The sequence below is a fragment of the Misgurnus anguillicaudatus genome, chromosome 1, assembly GCF_027580225.2.
Source record: "Misgurnus anguillicaudatus chromosome 1, ASM2758022v2, whole genome shotgun sequence".
Lineage (NCBI taxonomy): Eukaryota > Metazoa > Chordata > Actinopteri > Cypriniformes > Cobitidae > Misgurnus > Misgurnus anguillicaudatus.
The window spans coordinates 27,930,600-27,950,867 of record NC_073337.2 but is presented as its reverse complement, the minus strand read 5'-3'; the positions used below and the strand labels follow the sequence as shown (position 1 = coordinate 27,950,867).

Genomic DNA, 20,268 nt, shown 5'->3' with positions numbered 1-20,268 from the left:
TATATTATAGCTAGTAAATACCTTACAAACACATACATAAACGGAAAATTCATATGCAGTGAGCAATACATTAGGTCATTAATTTATATAATCTTTTGAGGATAAATAAACTTCATAAACTCCAACTATTGGAAACTAAACGTTTCTACGAAAGGGACAATAAAGTTGAGTTTGAGTCCACCAAAGGTTGAACGCGCCAGTCGTTGTTCTAAAAATGACCGCTTGAGGGCGCTTTGGAAGCGTTTATGTACGTTGGTTGCTATTACACAAACCTACTGAAATACTGTCTTATATGTGTCAGATTTTGCAGATAATTTGTTTAATCAATGCCTATTTTCTGGTTGCACGAGGTGTTATATATAGTAATCGACCCGCTGTATTAACTTTTATGTTTCTTCAGTAATAGAACAAAGATGTTTTGATTGGTCGATGTACTGTTTGTCCCGCCTCTCCTCCATTGTGATTGGACGGCTGAATAAATGCGACTTTACCGGGTGCTAGGTTTTGATAATACACATATTATTAGCAGATTAACAATTGTTTTAGCATCTTAAACAAAGTTACGTTTTAAAATGGCCCCCGCAAGCTCTGCCTGGATAAAGCAAACTGAAAACATCAACAAGTGTGTAGACATCCAACAAATTGTCTACTAATGGATAGAGTTAAGTAGTGTGGCTACCCTTACTCGCCGTGGGTGCCCAGCGTGTGCCTGAAGCTTGTCATGTTTCCTAGGTTCACAATCATGACCTTTTGTGCTGCTAATTCAATGCTATACCACTATGCTTTACAGGAGCACAGAATCAGATCACATTTTATGGCAAATTACTACAAAAACCAAATTCATTCCAAGGGGTTTACATATTTTTTCTTGCCACTGTACATTGATTAGGTTTAAAATATTGTTTCACGAAAATGTTACATCATAACGTTTGCTATCTCTTAATTGCAGAAGTTAACAGTGGTGATTATGAATATAATGTTGATTATGACGTCACGAACAAAGGTTTGTTTTTAAATCAATAATTAAACAAACACATTATCACTGTAATGAATCTTTATTTAGGTGAATGTTTTAATCATTGTAGTAGAACCAATAAATTGCAATGGAAATTCAGTGTTGAATGAAATTTCATGAATTCTTTTAGAGAATGAAATCCAAGTGTCACCCCTGAGTCATCTGACATGTTATACCTCACCATCCCCTCACCAGAGACAATGTTCAAGTATGTTTGTATATATTAATTAGGTGTAAATAATACAATTATATATTTTTCATTTATAACCAAAGATAAATATATGCTCCGTTTGTATTTCACATTTAAAGCTCAGTTTGTGTTTCAGTGTGTTGTTGTAAATGTTGTTTGATGTGTGTGATGTAGATCATCTTCCTCTCAGACTGAGTGGAGGGAAGGGTTTGTGTTCGGGGAGACTGGAGGTTTATCATAACTCTGTGTGGGGTTCAGTCTGTGATGATCTGTGGGACATCAGAGATGAGCAGGTGGTCTGCGGACAGCTGGGTTGTGGAGCAGCATTGAGTGTTGATGGGAATGAAGCGTTTGGTGCTGGTGAAGGTGTTGTGTGGATGAACAGAGTCGAGTGCAGAGGGACTGAGATTCACCTGTGGGACTGTCCTCATGTCCTGAAAAATCACACTGACTGCTCACATAAAGAACAAGTTACACTCATCTGTGCAGGTGAGAGGAAACACTGAGAGATTAATTCATTATCATTTCAGCAATTACTTTAATATGTGTGTTTTATTTTATTTTACAGACTTGTCAGTGTCTGCAACAACAACAACAACAACATCAGCTTCTCCTTCAGTTTCTCAGACAAACAGGAGATCAGTGACTCCTCCACAAACTCCTCCTCTCTTCAATCCTCCAGTGGTTGTGATTGTACTGGGAGTTTTGCTCTTACTGCTCTTAGTGCCGCTGCTGATACTGATTCAACACAACAGAGAGATGAGGAGAGGTACAGAGATCCACACATCACATACAAGTACACATCTGACATATTGAACTACATCAACATCAATCTTACTACAGTCTTGTTCAGTGTATCATCAGTCATGTGTTGTGTTTGTGTGTCTACACTCACAGCTCTCTCTAAGAGGAGACACAGGACTCAGACTGAAGCAGTTTATGAAGAGATTGATCACAGACACACAAACACACACAAACACTTCACTCAGAGAGGTGAGACTTCCGTCTTATTCAATCAAATCAGATGTAGAAATATTAAAGTCAGTCTGATGTTTGTGAGTTGAGCTGATGTTCGTCTATTATTAGTCCTGTTAAACCTCCGGCTTCAAACCACACAATTCCTCCACAGAGCTGCAGGTGTGTGTGTGCGTGCGTGCGTGCGTGATTATTTTTGGAGGTTAATGGGGAGGGGGGTTCATATGGTTGTAAGTTTATATGCAGGTGTGTGCGCGCTTCTTCCTGTCTTTTCCTGCCTGTACTAAAGGTAGTGACAATTTAAAAATTTGTGCAGACATTTCTTGTCAAATTTTTTATTAAATTTCATGACTACTAAAACTGCCTGTACTTTTAACTACATGAAATTTAATAATTAAAGTGTTTTTCATACTGTACTTTAACCAGCATTTAAAAAAAATTAATTTAGTGAGACATAATTTCTGCCTATTGCTGATAAGTATCAGTGGCAATGTCTCACAACATACTTTAAGTCACACCATGGGAAAATAAGTCATCAAAAGTCCCAATGTATAGTGAGCTAATACGCTTATCAGTGCCCGTGTACATGATTTACTGATTCACGACCTAGAGAGATGGGGAACTGATTAAGACACACCTAAGATATTTTTGATAAAATCCAAGAGCTTTCTGACCCCTCAGACTCAAAAGCTCTCGGATTTCATCAAAATACCCTTATTTGTGTTCTGAAGATAAATGACGGTCTTACTGATGTGGATCAATATGAGGGTGAGGAATTCATGACAATTTGCATTTTGGCATGAACTAACTCTTTACCACATGTGCTTTATGATGTAAATGTAGGTTGAGGTTGTTTGTAATGATCAACATGTTTCTGACTCTTCTGCTTCACTTTAACAGGGAGTCTCATCTCTGAAGAACAACATGAAGATGCTTATGAACTTTTCTCAGGTTAGAGGACTGAATGTGAATATTTAGGTTTTGACTCAAATTAATTATTTGACAATCTTTTACAAACTCAAAAGTATATGTACATAATACTACATTTTCTATCTCATGCTCTTTTTTTTAGCAAATGAACACATGATTGAATATTATGATGACGTCTCCAATGACAGTGACCGGAAAGGTTTGTGACTTTATTGACTGATCAGACTTAATTGTCTTATATGTACAAACAGACATTTTGTATTTTGTTTTCAAACATGTTTTGTCCCAGCAGAATACTATGATGATGTCATCATTGATGGACTAAAAGCAGACAGTGAGACAGGTGCACTTCTGTTATTCTGTATTAAGATAAAATATAAGATCTGTACATGAAGAGAAAATATACTTTATATCTCTATGGGTGTGATGACGTGTGTTTCATGTTATATTTGTAGAAGACACACTTGAGCTGTATGATGATGTCATCACCATTGGACAAAACTCTGACCTTCAAAGAGGTGATTTTACTTCATTTCTAGGCTGTTTTTGTAACGACATCTATTTATAAGTTAACTGTCTCTTTATCATTCTAATAGGATTTGTTGTTTATCTCCTATAGGGAATTACGATGGTGTCATCATCATAGGGGAAAACGTTCAAGGTATAATAGGTGAGATACACAGAACTGCACATTTCTTACACATGACATCTTATTATCTATTATTGTGAATATTTATACCATTAATACAGCCTTTATGAATTTAGAAATTTGATTTTATATATTGTCTATTTAAATAGTTTTTTCCTAGTTATTCTTTGTTTTAAATCTTAATGCAATTAAATGAAGAATGGGAATGTGCTTTTGTTTACACAACAGATTATGACGATGTGGGAGGAGGACCCAAACAAAGTGTGCAGGACTGTGATTCAATAACCACACCCACTGCCTAATATTATTAAATCGTACTACAGCTTATAATCATAAGCCTTATATTATAATAATATTGAAATATGTCTGTAATTGAACGATTTCTATATTGAATGCGTTGCATTTATAGACAAGTTATAAATGTAGTGCATACTAGATTTTTGTTATGGCTGGTTGGACACGTGTATATATTAAATGCCGGAGAGTAACATATTGCACACAAACATGGCTTTAGTTTTTTAATGCTTAACTGAAAACAAATATTAGCACTGATGGAAAACAGAGATGCAAGATCCAAAAAGAGAAAGTTATTGTAATAAAAACATCATCACGTCTGCAAACAGCCATCTACAACATTCTTGTGTGAAGGTGCATTTTAACTTTAAAATGTTTAAACTTGAGGGTTTTGTGTCGTACTGCTATTGAATGATTTGTGTTGAGTTTGGATCTTCTGCAGTAACAGATTCATCTGTAGATTGAGCTCGAGTTCACTCTTCTTGAGGTTTTGTCTTGAATTCCTGTAAAACAGGCAAAATAAATAAAAAAATCTGTGTTTTGACAAATAATATAATGAAAGTGTGTCTGCTTGACATAAAATGTCTTACTTAATGACATGAAAACTAGATTTGAGTAAAATAAGTAATAACACATCTTCATCTTAATAACATGTGTATTTCCGTCCATTACTGTGATAAGTCTGACTGTGATGTTATAGTGTACCTAAGTTACATTACACATTTACTGGATGTTATCATGTTTAGTTTATTCATAATGTCAGTTCCTCTTATTATAGGTACATATCAGGGAAGATTTAGGCTAAAGTAGTACAAACTCAAGTACAGTCATTCTTATTACAACCTTGTTTATACAACCCAGACATTTTGTAAACTGTGTTTATATAGTTTGTTGATTATAAGACTTTGAAATGTAGAACCGTGCAACATTTACCTCAGTTCTGCAGTAGTTTCATGGTAAAAACGTACAATGATGAAGTACAGACATTCTAACATACTTAAACAGTAACAAAATTCACTTCACAAACAGGTGAGATTTATTTATTCTGTTTAATTAAACAGTGTGTAAACACACCGTGGTCTTTGACGCACTCCAAACATGACGTGGTGCGCGTGTGAGATCAGTGGAGTGTTGTGTGCTGTTATTTCAGTCATGACCGCATGGTGGCAGTAGAGAATAAATCAGTCAAATCTGTAATTGATGCTGCTTACAAATGCTATTTTTTTACTCGTATTAGTCATGAATTGTGTATTGCTGCTAGAGATTAAGAACAGATTTATTTTGTGTCACAAGCTCACAGTCTGTCTGTTCCTTTTAACTTTTGTGTGTAGATGAAGCTCAATCTGAGACTGATGACGGGAGACTGTAACACACAGATCACGTGCACTGATAAGGTTGATATTATTACACATTCGTTATTAACCTGATGAGTTTATGCATTGTAAGAAGACCCATGAGACGCAGGAAATATCCGAGTTTGACACGTCAAACAGGTAAAATAATAAAAGTAAAATAAAAGTAAAATAAAAATAGTTTTAAAATAATAAAGGTGAGTGGGGTGAGATGTGTTTAGGTGTCAGTGAGTAAGATTTGTCAGCTCGTAACATTACCCCTGTGTTTTAATCTGGATTGAATTTGAGTTCAAACACAAGTTTTGTATTTTTTTATTAGATCTGATGAATGTTGTTAGTGCTGTAGGGGTGTTGCAGTATTGGGTTTAGTAAGAATAATTTCTTTAAAGTTCAAGGAAATCAAACTTTATGATTTAAAACATGAAGCACAGTGAAGATTCTTCATATAGTCACATGACAACGTTTACTGATGATTTGATTGACAGTTCTGCCATCTAGTGGATAAATTAGGTATTACGATATTGATTGGGCAGAATTGCAGCTACAAGTACTGTATGTGTATTAAATAGTTTATTTATTAAATGTATACTGTTTTTATTAATACTGTTGTGTTTATTTCTAAATTTAACAACAAATATTTATTTACACTGATGATTATTTTGTGCTATATTTGTTCGTTTTTAAATTTATGTACTGACTTTTTGTACTGACCAAACTTGATGTTGAAAATAAATCATCACAGAATATTTACTTATAAATGTTTAATTAATTTCATGAAAGCATATCTGTTTGTGTGTTTATATTAAAGTGTATGAGTGTGTTTGAAGTGATCATAAAGTTTCCTGTACATCTGCACACAACAGGATTTGATGCTGAATAGATATTGAAGTGTTTCATTTATTTGATGTAAATTTATCTTGACTCTTGCAGGTGTTTGTCTCCTCTGAACATGGAGGGAGGAGCGTCGTTCATCAGCGCTGACGTTCTGCTGATATATATGGAGAAAATCAAAAATATCTCTTCTGATTTGTCACTCAAGTTGTTTGATGATTTCCTTTCTTATTTCTAATAAGGTAACAGAGAGCGTGATTGGTCTCTCTCTCTCTCTCTCTCTCTCTCTCTCTCTCTCTTTACATTGACTTCTCATTATTCTCTATCAGTCTGTGTGTACAGTAGAGGATTATGGAGATCTGTCTCACACTCATTTTACTCTCCTCTGTAGTAATGACCATTACTGCAGGTAAGTACACACTTGGTTTTTTAAACCAATTTGACATTTTAAATAATTCATGCTGTTATTTATTTTTAATACATTTAATACATGTTTCTTTTAAAAAGTGAAGTTTTCTGGATTTGTCTCAGATTTGAATGTGAGGTTGGTGAATGGTGGCAGTCGTTGTTCTGGTAGAGTTGAGGTTCTTCATGATGGTCAATGGGGAACAGTGTGTAGTTATGGTTGGGATGTGACAGATGCTGCAGTGGTGTGTAGAGAGGTGAACTGTGGAGAGGCTGTACAGGCTCTGGGTGCTGCTCGCTTTGGAGAAGGATCAGGACCAATCTGGATGGATGGTGTGAACTGTAATGGGTCAGAGTCATCACTGAAGAACTGTGGATCAAGTGGATGGGGTGTTCAGAACTGTGGTCATGACGAAGATGCAGGAGTCATCTGCTCAGGTGAACTTCTCTTAATATTGTCTGTTATTATATCTCAAAAAATCTCTTTGAATCATACTCTTACATGAAATACAAAGCTAATAGTTTGAACAGTTTGATGCATATATTTTTGTAGTTTTGTGTTAAATTATTATTTTTTAAATGGAATGAAGAAAAACAAGTATAAATCTTACCATTTATTTTTTATAATCTGATAAATGTATTATTATAAATGTACTTTTATGTATTAGAAAACATTTACATAATTATTTGTGTTTCAAATCATTTTTTATTTGAATTCACAGGTCACAAAGCTCCAAGACTTGTGAATGGACCTCATCAGTGTTCTGGAAGAGTCGAGGTGCTTCATGTGGAGACATGGGGCACAGTGTGTGATGCTGTGTTTGATGATCAGGATGCAGAGGTTGTGTGTAGAGAGCTGAAATGTGGGGTTCCTGTACAGCTGCTGGGTGCAGATACTTTTGGTAAAGCAGAGGGGCAGGTGTGGACACAAGAGATTCAATGTACCGGTGAAGAGTCTCGTTTATCTCTCTGTCCATTATCACCTACTCTCAAAGACAACTGCACACATGAGAATGATTTTGGACTGATATGTTCTGGTAATATTAAAAATATTTAAGGAAAGCAGTAACATGCCAGCTGATAATCAATTATTGTGTTTCATACTGCTTTACTAAAATCTTTGTTCTCCTTCCAGGTTTCTCTGAGCTCAGACTGATGAATGGTCCTGATATCTGCTCTGGTCGAGTTGAGCGTCAGTATTTCAGTAAATGGGGCTCAGTGTGTGATGAGTGCATGAATATGAGAGCTGCCAATGTTCTCTGTAGAGAGCTGAATTGTGGGATTGCTGTGTCTGTTGTGGGAGTGGACTGGTTTGGAGAGGGATCTGGTGAAATCTGGGCTGATGTGTTTGATTGTCAGGGGAATGAAACAAAACTCTCAGAATGTTCAATCTCTTCATGGAGTCGAGCTGAATCCTCTCATAAACAAGATGTTGGAGTCATTTGTTCTAGTGAGTGAACTTAACATGAAGTTACTGTAGTGTGATCGTAATCAATCTGAAAATGTCAAATCTTTCTCCAGATTCCTCTCTGTCTCTTCATGATGGTCGAGTGAGGTTGTCTGGAGAGAGAGAGTGTGAGGGTGAGGTGGAAGTTTACATTCATCAGGTTTGGAGGAGAGTTCTGCTGGACTCCTGGAGTCTCACTGAATCCTCTGTGGTCTGCAGACAGCTGGGCTGTGGCTCTGTGCTGAACTTCACTAACTCCTCTTCATCCAGTAATGAACACAGTTATGAGTGTGTGATGGGCTTCCAGTGCTCTGGGACTGAAGATCATCTGAGGAACTGCAGCTCTCCACAAACCCTCAACTGCAGCTCCAGACAACAGCTGTCAATCACCTGCCTTGGTGAGCATAACTGACCATATTTATCATTTGTCAGTAGTCAATACTGTATTTGTACAAGCATTGTTTTCTCCTTGTATATCAGAACTCACAGGTCAGCGGTCCATCAGGTTGGTGGGTTCTGGTGGAGATTGTGCAGGAAGGCTGGAGGTTTTTCACAAAGGCTCATGGGGTACAGTGTGTGATGACTTCTGGGATATTAAAGATGCTCATGTGGTGTGCAGACAGCTGCAGTGTGGAGTGGCTCTCAGTAATCAGCCAGTACCAGCCTGGTTTGGTCCTGGTTCTGGACCCATATGGCTGGATGATGTGAACTGTGAGGGGAATGAGACGTCACTGTGGAGCTGCTCTTCATGGGTCTGGAGAGATCATGACTGTAACCATAAAGAGGATGTAGGAGTTGTGTGTTCAGGTAAACACAAACCTGCAGTTGGTAATTTGATGTTAAATTTAAAGTACCAGACTGTGGTTGATGTAAGTTGTGTTTTCAATCTAGAGTTTAAAGAGTTCAGGTTAACTGAAGGCTGTGAAGGGAATGTGGAGGTTTTCTACAATGGATCCTGGGGTAATGTTTGCTGGAACCAAATGGACCAAGACACAACGAGTCTGATCTGTCAAGAGCTGAACTGTGGAAGATCTGGCAGTCTGTATTATTCAACACCAAGAGTGCCATCAGCTCATAACTGGTTGGATAATGTTAAATGTCGACCACATGACTCAAATCTGTGGCAGTGCCCAACTTCAGCCTGGGGAAAAAATGACTGTAGTCAAAATGAAGTGGCTCGTATCATCTGCTCTGGTAAGATGGGATTTTAATAAAGATGAAATAACTTGTGATCATGGTTCCTAAATATTTTCCTTTGTGATATGTTAAAAAAAATGTAAATCTAAATTGTCTGTGACTAAAATGAAATAACACTGATAGATTTTGTGATTAAAATTTTGTCATGCTATTATTTTAGAAGAAAAGGTTCGTGACATTCCTCGGAGTCATCTGTCATGTTCTACCTCAGCATCTCCTTACCAGAAACAATGCTCAAGTACGTTTATACTGTATGACAACAAACATGTATCTCTTTGCATAACAAAATCTCTTCGTATTTTGACATTTATATCACATTTTGTGTTTGAGTGTGTTGTTGTAAATGTTGTTTGATGTGTGTGATGTAGATCATCTTCCTCTCAGACTGAGTGGAGGGAAGGGTTTGTGTTCGGGGAGACTGGAGGTTTATCATAACTCTGTGTGGGGTTCAGTCTGTGATGATCTGTGGGACATCAGAGATGCTCAGGTGGTCTGCAGGCAGCTGGGTTGTGGAGCAGCATTGAGTGTTGATGGGAATGAAGCGTTTGGTGCTGGTGAAGGTGTTGTGTGGATGAACAGAGTCGAGTGCAGAGGGACTGAGATTCACCTGTGGGACTGTCCTCATGTCCTGAAAAAACACACTGACTGCTCACACAAAGAACAAGTTAGACTCATCTGTGCAGGTGAGAGGAAGAAAATGAGATAAATGTATTCCAATTTTAGAAAATTACTTTAAAATGTGTGTTTTTCTTATTTTACAGACTTGTCAGTGTCTACAACTCCTGCAACAACAACAACATCAGCAGCTTCTCCTTCAGTTTCTCAGACAAACAGGAGATCAGTGACTCCTCCACAAACTCCTCCTCTCTTCAATCCTCCAGTGGTTGTGATTGTACTGGGAGTTTTGCTCTTACTGCTCTTAGTGCCGCTGCTGATACTGATTCAACACAACAGAGAGATGAGGAGAGGTACAGAGATCCACACATCACATACAAGTACACATCTGACATATTGAACTACATCAACATCAATCTTACTACACTCTTGTTCAGTGTATCATCAGTCATGTGTTGTGTTTGTGTGTCTACACTCACAGCTCTCTCTAAGAGGAGACACAGGACTCAGACTGAAGCAGTTTATGAAGAGATTGATCACAGACACACAAACACACACAAACACTTCACTCAGAGAGGTGAGACTTCTGTCTTATTCAATCAAATCAAATGTAGAAATATTAAAGTCAGTCTGATGTTTGTGAGTTGAGCTGATGTTTGTCTATTATTAGTCCTGTTAAACCTCCGGCTTCAAACTACACAATTCCTCCACAGAGCTGCAGATGTGTGTGTGTGTGTTTGTGTTTGTGTGTGTGTGTGTGTGTGTGTGTGATTATTTTTGGAGGTTAATGGGGAGGGGGGTTCATATGCTTGTAAGTTTATATGCAGGTGTGTGTGCGCTTCTTCCTGTCTGTTTGTCTTGAATCCGGTGAGAGATGAGTTCATGTCAGGATACAGGTGTGTGTTTGCCAGATGAAAATAGTGTGACTTGTATTTTTGTTTCTATATAATGTTTTTATAAAAATAAATTTATTTTTACTTTTATTTGAGAGTTAAGTGACAGGAAACATGATCATAGCTCAATACAAGAACAATGGCAGTCTGAGCATTAACAATCAGCACAGAACTCAATTAGGTGTTTTTATTTATTTAAAAACAGTTTTTGATTTAACATTATATTTTTATCTTTATTGTTGTAGAGGACATGTTAGATGATTATGATGATGTCATCAATATTGGACAGGGTTCTCGAGCTGTAACAGGTGAGCTTTTATTATACCTTTTTATTAGAAATTATTACAATGTAATTAATGAAAGAGGGATCTGATAAATAAGATTTTTTTGGGTGTATTATTAGAGGACATTCATGAGGAGTATGATGATATGAAAAATATAAGTGCAGATGTGAGAAATTTGTTGGGTAGGTTGTTGTAACTTTCTTTATTCTGGTTAAAATGCATTATATTATATTTATATATATTTTATTTGCATTTTATGCAAAATTATTTATTACAAACTAACAAAACACTTACTCTTACAAACTGATACAATAATATAAAACCTAATCAAGAAATAAGCTACATTATAAAAAACAAACAAAAACAAGCATCTATAAATGTATTTTTCATAACATCTTTGTTCATAATGTTTTTTTTTTCAAATGCTATGTACTGTATGTGTCGGCATTGTTTTAAGATACTGTAATATTGTGGATTTAAATGAACTCTTTTTTAAATATTTAATTAACACAATTTACAATTTTGTTTTAATAACAGAAAGGAGGAGTCAACCAAAGACGGAGGTTTAATTCAATAAGCACAACCAATGATTCTGTTCATTAAATCATTACAGTTAGAGCTGCTGCTGGCCAAATGGGTGCCCTAAGCAGACTTTTACTGTGGTGCCCCCCATACCTGTCAAGTATCCCGTTTTGGCCGGGAAAGTCCCGTATTTTACCCTTCTTTCCCGCCGTCCTCCCGTATTAGTATTTTCCCGTTAATCTACCGTATTTTAACCTGCGTTATTACAAAAATAATAATGCCCGGTCGGAGTTATAAAAAACATTCCCAATCCCAGATCGCTAAAGGTCCACTGATTCCGCTAATCCACTTCGTGTTTTCCCACCCGCTCCGCAGCATCTCTGTGTGTGCACTCTCTGCCTGGAGAGCGAAGACGACAGTTTCTGTCTGAAGTTTGTTGCATTAACAGGTAGATTTATTACATTATATCAGTTGTTAAACCGCAGAATTAGTAATTTGGAAGTTTGTTTATGTATTTCTTCGGTTAATGATTTGCTGTCGGTGTTCTAAAAGTGCTAACAAGTTAGCAAGCAAACAGCAACAAAATATCCACATTATTGTCGTTACAATGCTTTTCTAATGAATTAAATGTTCCCGGTCAGATCTAAGTTAACATAAACACTAAATTTGCTGTTGTTGGCACACTTTGTAGACAAAAAATACAAAAAACACAAATGCCTTCACAAAATAAAGACAGAGAACGGAAAGGGAGGCTGGTAAAGGCAGTTCAACATTGCAAACATTGATTCAAAGCTCCATCAAGCCAGCAGGTAAATCATATTGAATATCTATGGTCACACTTTAATTCTTGTTATTATATTTTCCCATTATAATCACTTGTAATCACTTGTCTAAGTTGATGCTAGTAATATAGTAACACATCATTTATTTATAATACTACTTTATTAAAACCATACTAGTACCACCCCCTGTAGTGCCCTTTTTGGTTTGGGACACTGCCCCATCTAGCATTTTAATTTTCTACAGTAAATGACTGTTCTCATTACAAAGAAAAGTGAATGGTTTATAAATAATTTTGGCATTAAGGTATAATGCAAAATAAGTTAAAATAAGGTTTTTCAACCTAAGGCCATTGGGTTTTGTACAGATGCAAATTTGTGTGTATAGTATGTACAGTATGAGTGTGACTTATGAAATGTAGTTTTCCCAGAGCTGTGTGTTTCACTAGTTTTCTTGCTAATTAATTAGTTTGTTTAGTTAATTTTAACACAATTATCAGCACTAAGGTTTAAAAAATATTATCCGGCCCTCGCCAGTCTTAAAATGTAAGGAATACTGGAGCTTGTTTGGGTTGGTGGTGGGACTGTTCGCGGTGGGCGCCGGAAAATTTCCCTTATTTTCAAATCCAAAACTTGACAGGTATGGTGCCCCCTTTAGTTAAAAAAACAATAAAACTTTATTAAAATTATTTTGTTATCATTTATAATTGTATTTTAATAGCAACACAAATTACAATTATACAAATATGCAATTATATATTATAGCCTGAACCTGTGTAGCTAATGTACTTTAGCTTAATCTCATGTGTCAAAGCTACATGTCAGTATAAATCCAAACAATTTTGCAGAATTACTAAAACTCTTTCTTGAAAGTAAATTAAAAGTCAGCTTTTAGAAAACAACAGATGTCTAGTAACAAAAGCAAAAGTTTGTATGGTTTTGTTCTCAATAGGCTAATACAGATGCGGCGGTAATGATTATAGTTATGGGATCTCAGAGAAGTTTAAGTTTTCACTTTGGCTTATTTGAGGCTTATATTCATACAGTACAGCAGAAATTTTTATTCAGTTCTGGTCTTGTAATATAATTTTTTAAAACTTGATTCTGTGACAGATTTGGTTTTTGGCTTATTTAGTAATAATAATGCTCTTTTGTACTAAACTACCAAATGAATCATATCATTCACTATTTATGTAATTTTTTACAATAGATAAAATCATAAAAATAATGTGCAATGCTGGGAGTTTGAAAGAGATCTGCGTTTTAATAAATCTTAATGTGTGTTGTATAATTATTTTATCATAGAATTAAATCAATAAATTTACACGATTTACTCTGACTTTTATTATCAAGATTGTGATAAAATACTCATAAATAATGTGAATAAAGTGCTATTCTTTAACTAAATATGTACAATTCTTTGTTATAATATCATGATTTAAGACAAATTGTAAATTATTATTATTATTCATTTTATTATTATAAAATAAATAAAATTAACATGATATTCTTTTCGGTTTGTTATCGGTAACAATTTACAATAAGGTTGTATTTGTTAACATTTGTAAGATAACATGAACTACCATTGTGCCATAATTCAAGGTAAGTTAAACCTAAAATGATTCACGCATATTTGTATGTTTAATCACAGATATCAGAAACACTTTACAATAAAATTGTAATTGTTACCATAGTAAATGCATTAGCTAACATGAACTAACAATGAGCAATATAGATTTTCAACATTTAATAATCTTTGTTAATGTTATTAATGTTAGTCCATTGTGCATAAAATCATTGTTTATTTAATTAAGTATTATTTATTGTTAGTTATTGCTAATGCATTTATGTTGACAAAAACAACCTTATTCTAAAGTGTTACCCTTTGATTTATGTTATATCAAACTTTCTATTAAAGCATTATTTTTATCATAAAAAATAAAAAAAAATAGTGCTAATAACTTATATACAATTTTCTCATAATTAGTGTATTATAGCCATCTTCCAGATGAATTATGTGTTGGTCTATGAAATAGTTTTTTACTCTTGAAACCGAGAAAATGTGTAGAATGTGAATAAAAGGAAACTTGGGGCATGAAAATTAATTTTATTTACAGAAAAGAGTGGTTGGTACTAAAAGCTGATTCTAGTAATCCTACGCAAGAGTTTGACTTCTCTTATAAAACATCTACACTACTATTACTATTATTTATTGTGACTAGATGAGTTGTTATAACTACAGGTCAGTTGTTAAAACCTATAAAATATAGTTGAGAAAAGTCAACTTAATTGTTTCTCAGTGCTGACGTACTTTAATAAATATGGTAAGAATGAAAAAAGTGTCCTGTGATTTGTCGCTGAAGCTCTTTGTTGATTTCCACTCTTCTCTCTAATAAGGTAAAAGAGTCTTTGATTGGTTTGGTGGTTGTGTAGCATCTCTACATCTCTACAAGCAGCTGTGAGGAACTTTCAGTCTTGAGTTGAAGAGCTGAAGAAGATGAAGAGCTGTCTAACATTCATTCTTCTCTCCTCTATAGTTACACTCTCCACAGCTGGTAAGTTTGTATACAATCAAGATGCCTATATGTTCATGTTATATATTAGTACATAATTTATGATTTCACTTTATTTTAATATTTGCATTAATATAAGTGTTTTGTCTGATTCAGTGGTCAGTTTTATCTGTTATTATCTGTCTATCTTCTGTCATTATTTACGTTCTTTAATATTTTGTGTACAGACAGAGTAAGGCTGGTGGGTGGCAGTAATTCTTGTGCTGGTAGGGTGGAGATTTATTCTAAAGGAGAATGGGCAACCATGTGTGCTGATTATTGGGATAAAACAGCCGCATCAGTGTTTTGTATTCAGTTGGGCTGTGACAGTAATCCAGACACAATACATTATGCTCACTTTGGACCGGGATCAGGAAACATTTGGAAGGTTTACATTGACTGTAGTGGATCAGAATCCACAGTACTGACATGCAGCAGAATGCGAATTTATGATCCTAATTGTAATCACAATGAAGATATTGGAGTTATCTGCAGAGGTATGTTTTTATTAATATGACTTAACACATTTTAGTATTGATTGTTAATTAAAATGAATTGTGATAACAAATAATTACTGACAAGACTTGCACAACTAGGTTCATTTTAAGCCATGTTGGGTAAATATTGGACAGAACACTTTACTTTAACCCAGCTGCTGGGTTATGCATAGTTACATAACAACAACCCAGCATTGGGTCATTTTTAACTCAGCACGTGTTCTGTCTAATATTTACCCATTATGAGTTGAAAATAACTCAGAGCATTCTGTATGTACACTACAGTATGTAATTATCATGTTTTACAATATTAAATTTTACAATATTATCCTGTAATTTTAGGACTTAAACTGGTTGGAGGTTCTCGCTGTTCTGGGAGATTAGAGATACCTCGAGGAAACACCTGGATGTCAGTGTGTGATGCTGTGTTTGATGATCAGGATGCAGAGGTTGTGTGTAGAGAGATGGGATGTGGACCTCCTGTACAGCTGCTGGGTGCAGATACTTTTGGTAAAGGAGAGGGGCAGGTGTGGACACAAGAGATTCAATGTAAAGGAGATGAATATCAGTTTGATCTTTGTCCAACATCACCTTCAATCAACTGCTCCCATGAAAATGATGTTGGCATTGTATGTGCCGGTAGGTGAACATAATTACTTTTACATGGTAAATTGTTAATAAATGGTTTAATGTATTTGCGTTAGTTAATGCAATGGGTTTCACAAACGAACAATTTTACATCTATAAGGCACACCTATAGTATGAAGTAGCTCCAGGTCTATTAACTGCATTACAGTTCCGTATACACCAGGTTTAAATGAAATTACAGATTTAGTAAGGAATAATTGACGACGGGCCATTGAATTATAAGAAAATAATGCACACCAAAGTTGGTAATGCGGCACAACGCGAAGCTGAGCCGTTACACCGCAGGTGTGCATTATTTTCTTATAATTCAATGGCCCGTCGTCAATTATTCCGCTTATACCACGGTTACCACAAACATTGCTCTGGTGCCTATTTTTAAGACATTTGACAAGTTAGGTGTGCGGTTTACAGAAAAATAATCAACACCCATAGAACATTTCTCAGCCAATCAGAATGCAGCATTAAAGACCTGTGGTATAATAGCCAACAATCCAGTGTGTGATAGTGAAATAAAACACTGAAGATAATCAATAAAATTATTAAAATGCAAAGAAACTAAATACAGTAAATAAACACTGATGACCTGCTACATTGCAGTCATTGTTAAATGTTTGTTCACTATACATTAAATTGTTTTAGTAAGGTAGAACCGGGGTGAAAGTAACGCTTTTTACGAAGCCCGCCTCTTGGAGAAAAGAAAACAAGACCCGCAAATCCGTGATCACGGATTTGTAATTTATTAACTCCCCTCAGTTTATAAACCATACTCACAGATTATAAAAACCGTTTCTTAACTTTTACAAACCGTATGTACGAGTTAACAATCCGTGCTCTCAGATTTGTAAACTGTACCCTCAGTTTTTGCAATCCGTACCCACAAATTCATAAACAGTGCGCACGGTTTAGCAAACTGTAGCCTACACACAGACGCTGTTAATTGTATTATGTTAAAAATGTATTTAATTCTAATATGATTTAATTTTAGTGTTCAAACTGTTGAAAAAATTTATTATTCTCAACAATTCAAGTTTGTATTGTTGGGTTGCTTTTAAAACATTTGATGTAATTTCATTATTTTTTGCAAAGATAAATGACAAAATGTGTTTTCAGTTACATAACAAGGTAGTCATGTATATGAACTAAAAACAAGTGTAACACAAAAATCGATCGAGTTTTGTTGTAACAATGCGCTACTTTTTTTAACAATACGCTTCGTTTTTTTTTATAAATAATGTACACCCGCATTGTATCGGCTTCGGGTTGTGCCGCATTAACACCTTGGGTGTGAATAATTTTCGATTAAATCCACGGCCTATCATCAATTATTCCTTACTTATTTTGTTACTTTATTGCATTAGTTAATGATAACTTAGTGTTAAATTTTACAACATAAATAAAAGCATTTTTATTTTGTACATTTCTTTGATTCATCTGTACTCTGTCTTTCAGACACACTGAGATTAGTTGGTGGTAGCAGTCGTTGTTCTGGTAGAGTTGAGGTTCTTCATAATGGTGAATGGGGAACAGTGAGTGATGATAGTTGGGATCTGAGAGATGCTACAGTGGTGTGTAGAGAGCTGGACTGTGGAGAGGCTGTAGATGCACCAACACATGCCTATTTTGGAGAAGGGAAAGGGCCAATCTGGATTAATAATGTACAGTGCACTGGACAAGAGTCTGGCCTGAGGCACTGCAAAGCAGATAGATGGCGGAAACAAGATGGTAAACATATTAATGATGCTGGAGTCGTCTGCTCGGGTAAGATCTATATGTATGCTTTACATAAAATTTAAAATTATAGATTAAATACAAAACCTTTCTCCATATTCTTTTTCACTTTTAGAAGTTTTTACATAATATTCTTTCTGAGGGGTTCATTTGAATCATTTTAAAATGTGTTATCTATTATAACAAGAAGTAACTTGTTGAAATTCTAACAAACTACATGAATATTCCTCTTTTAATTTAAGCAATCAGGCTGGTTGGAGGTTCTCGCTGTTCTGGGAGAGTCGAGATGGTAAATGGGAACACCTGGATGTCAATGTGTGATGCTGTGTTTGATGATCAGGATGCAGAGGTTGTGTGTAGAGAGATGAACTGTGGGGTTCCTGTACAGCTGCTGGGTGCAGATACTTTTGGTAAAGGAGAGGGGCAGGTGTGGAGACAAGAGATTCAATGTAGAGGAGATGAATCTCACATTCGATCATGTTCATATTCTTCACGTAAAGTAACCTGTTCACATGACAATGATGTGGGACTCATATGTTCTGGTAAATATCAATACGGAACCAATAAAGATACCTAATATTTGTTAATAGGGTGGCCATTTGTGCCAGTTCCGCCGGACACGTCCCGAACATGTTTTCGGGTTCGTTCTCCGGAAGTCGCGTTGGCCGACCGCATACGTCATCGAGATTCTCAGATTTCAGTTAAAATACATTAGAAAATTAAGATTTATTTCTTTTAAGACATACAATCATTGTAGTTTCATTCTTACATTGAAATGTAACGGTTGCTTTTCTGAAACTAAACCCGAAATATTAAACCTTGATGACGTATGCGGTCGACCAACGCGACTTCCGGAGAACGAACCCGAAAACATGTTCGGGACGTGTCCGGCGGAACTGGCACGAATGGCCACCCTATTTGTTAAGCAGATACTGTCTTCTGAGAATATGTGTTTTAAACTAATCTCTGTGCAGGTTACTCAGAGCTCAAACTGATGAACGGCTCTGATATCTGCTCTGGTCGAGTTGAGCGTCAGTATTTCAGTAAATGGGGCTCAGTGTGTGATGAGTGCATGAATATGAGAGCTGCCAATGTTCTCTGTAGAGAGCTGAATTGTGGGATTGCTGTGTCTGTTGTGGGAGTGGACTGGTTTGGAGAGGGATCTGGTGAAATCTGGGCTGATGTGTTTGATTGTCAGGGGAATGAAACAAAACTCTCAGAATGTTCAATCTCTTCATGGAGTCGAGCTGAATCCTCTCATAAACAAGATGTTGGAGTCATTTGTTCTAGTGAGTGAACTTAACATGAAGTTACTGTAGTGTGATCGTAATCAATCTGAAAATGTCAAATCCTTTCTCCAGATTCCTCTCTGTCTCTTCATGATGGTCGAGTGAGGTTGTCTGGAGAGAGAGAGTGTGAGGGTGAGGTGGAAGTTTACATTCATCAGGTTTGGAGGAGAGTTCTGCTGGACTCCTGGAGTCTCACTGAATCCTCTGTGGTCTGCAGACAGCTGGGCTGTGGCTCTGTGCTGAACTTCACTAACTCCTCTTCATCCAGTGATGAACACAGTTATGAGTGTGTGATGGGCTTCCAGTGCTCTGGGACTGAAGATCATCTGAGGAACTGCAGCTCTCCACAAACTCTCAAATCCAGCTCCAGACAACAGCTGTCAATCACCTGCCAAAGTGAGGATAACTAACCATATTCATCATTGTAGACAATACTTTTCATAGACAACATTGTTTTCTCTCTGTATATCAGAACTCTCAGGTCAGCGGTCCATCAGGTTGGTGGGTTCTGGTGGAGATTGTGCAGGAAGGCTGGAGGTTTTTCACAAAGGCTCATGGGGTACAGTGTGTGATGACTTCTGGGATATTAAAGATGCTCATGTGGTGTGCAGACAGCTGCAGTGTGGAGTGGCTCTCAGTAATCAGCCAGTACCAGCCTGGTTTGGTTCTGGTTCTGGACCCATATGGCTGGATGATGTGAACTGTGAGGGGAATGAGACGTCACTGTGGAGCTGCTCTTCACGGGTCTGGGGAGATCATGACTGTAAACACAAGGAGGATGTAGGAGTCGTGTGCTCAGGTAAACAATAACCTGTAGAAGTTGTTGTTGTTAAATATATTTAAATATGTTTTGATCAAATACATTAATTGTGATATATTTAATTGGCAAATTTAAAGTACCAGACTTTGACTTGATTTAAATGATCCTTTTCAATCTAGAGTTTAAAGAGCTCAGGTTAACTGAAGGCTGTGAAGGGAATGTGGAGGTTTTCTACAATGGATCCTGGGGTAATGTTTGCAACAATCAGATGAACAGAGACACAGCGAGTCTGGTCTGTCAAGAACTGAACTGTGGAAGATCTGCCGGTGAACTCAGTTCTTCAGATGCACTGAGGCCTCATAATTGGTTGGATAAACTTATATGTCGACCACATGACTCCACTATATGGCAGTGTC

General features: G+C 36.3%; 1 protein-coding gene, 2 long non-coding RNA genes and 1 pseudogene across 3 annotated transcripts in view; 3 read left to right on the top strand and 1 right to left on the bottom strand.

Annotated features, from left to right (window-relative positions):
• The window catches only part of LOC129432123 (scavenger receptor cysteine-rich type 1 protein M130-like), a 70,041-nt gene extending 68,686 nt beyond the window's left edge, over positions 1-1,355 (top strand). Inside the window, 2 exon segments of the mRNA XM_073869119.1 lie at positions 950-1,003; positions 1,146-1,355. Of these exon segments, the coding sequence (XP_073725220.1) occupies positions 950-1,003; positions 1,146-1,246 (155 nt within the window). The 3' untranslated portion in view covers positions 1,247-1,355.
• A 2,037-nt stretch (positions 1,356-3,392) lies between these two features.
• Positions 3,393-4,254, top strand: LOC141365000 (uncharacterized). The gene is made up of 4 exons (XR_012370326.1): positions 3,393-3,453; positions 3,566-3,628; positions 3,730-3,780; positions 3,988-4,254. It is a non-coding gene; the product is annotated as an uncharacterized lncRNA (long non-coding RNA).
• A 10-nt stretch (positions 4,255-4,264) lies between these two features.
• On the bottom strand, positions 4,265-5,511 carry LOC141365054 (uncharacterized). Its single transcript, XR_012370335.1, has 2 exons — positions 4,987-5,511; positions 4,265-4,556 (listed from the first exon to the last, which is right to left on the bottom strand). It is a non-coding gene; the product is annotated as an uncharacterized lncRNA (long non-coding RNA).
• A 1,277-nt stretch (positions 5,512-6,788) lies between these two features.
• On the top strand, positions 6,789-20,040 carry LOC141349248 (scavenger receptor cysteine-rich domain-containing protein DMBT1-like; annotated as a pseudogene).
• Positions 20,041-20,268: the final 228 nt, after the last annotated feature.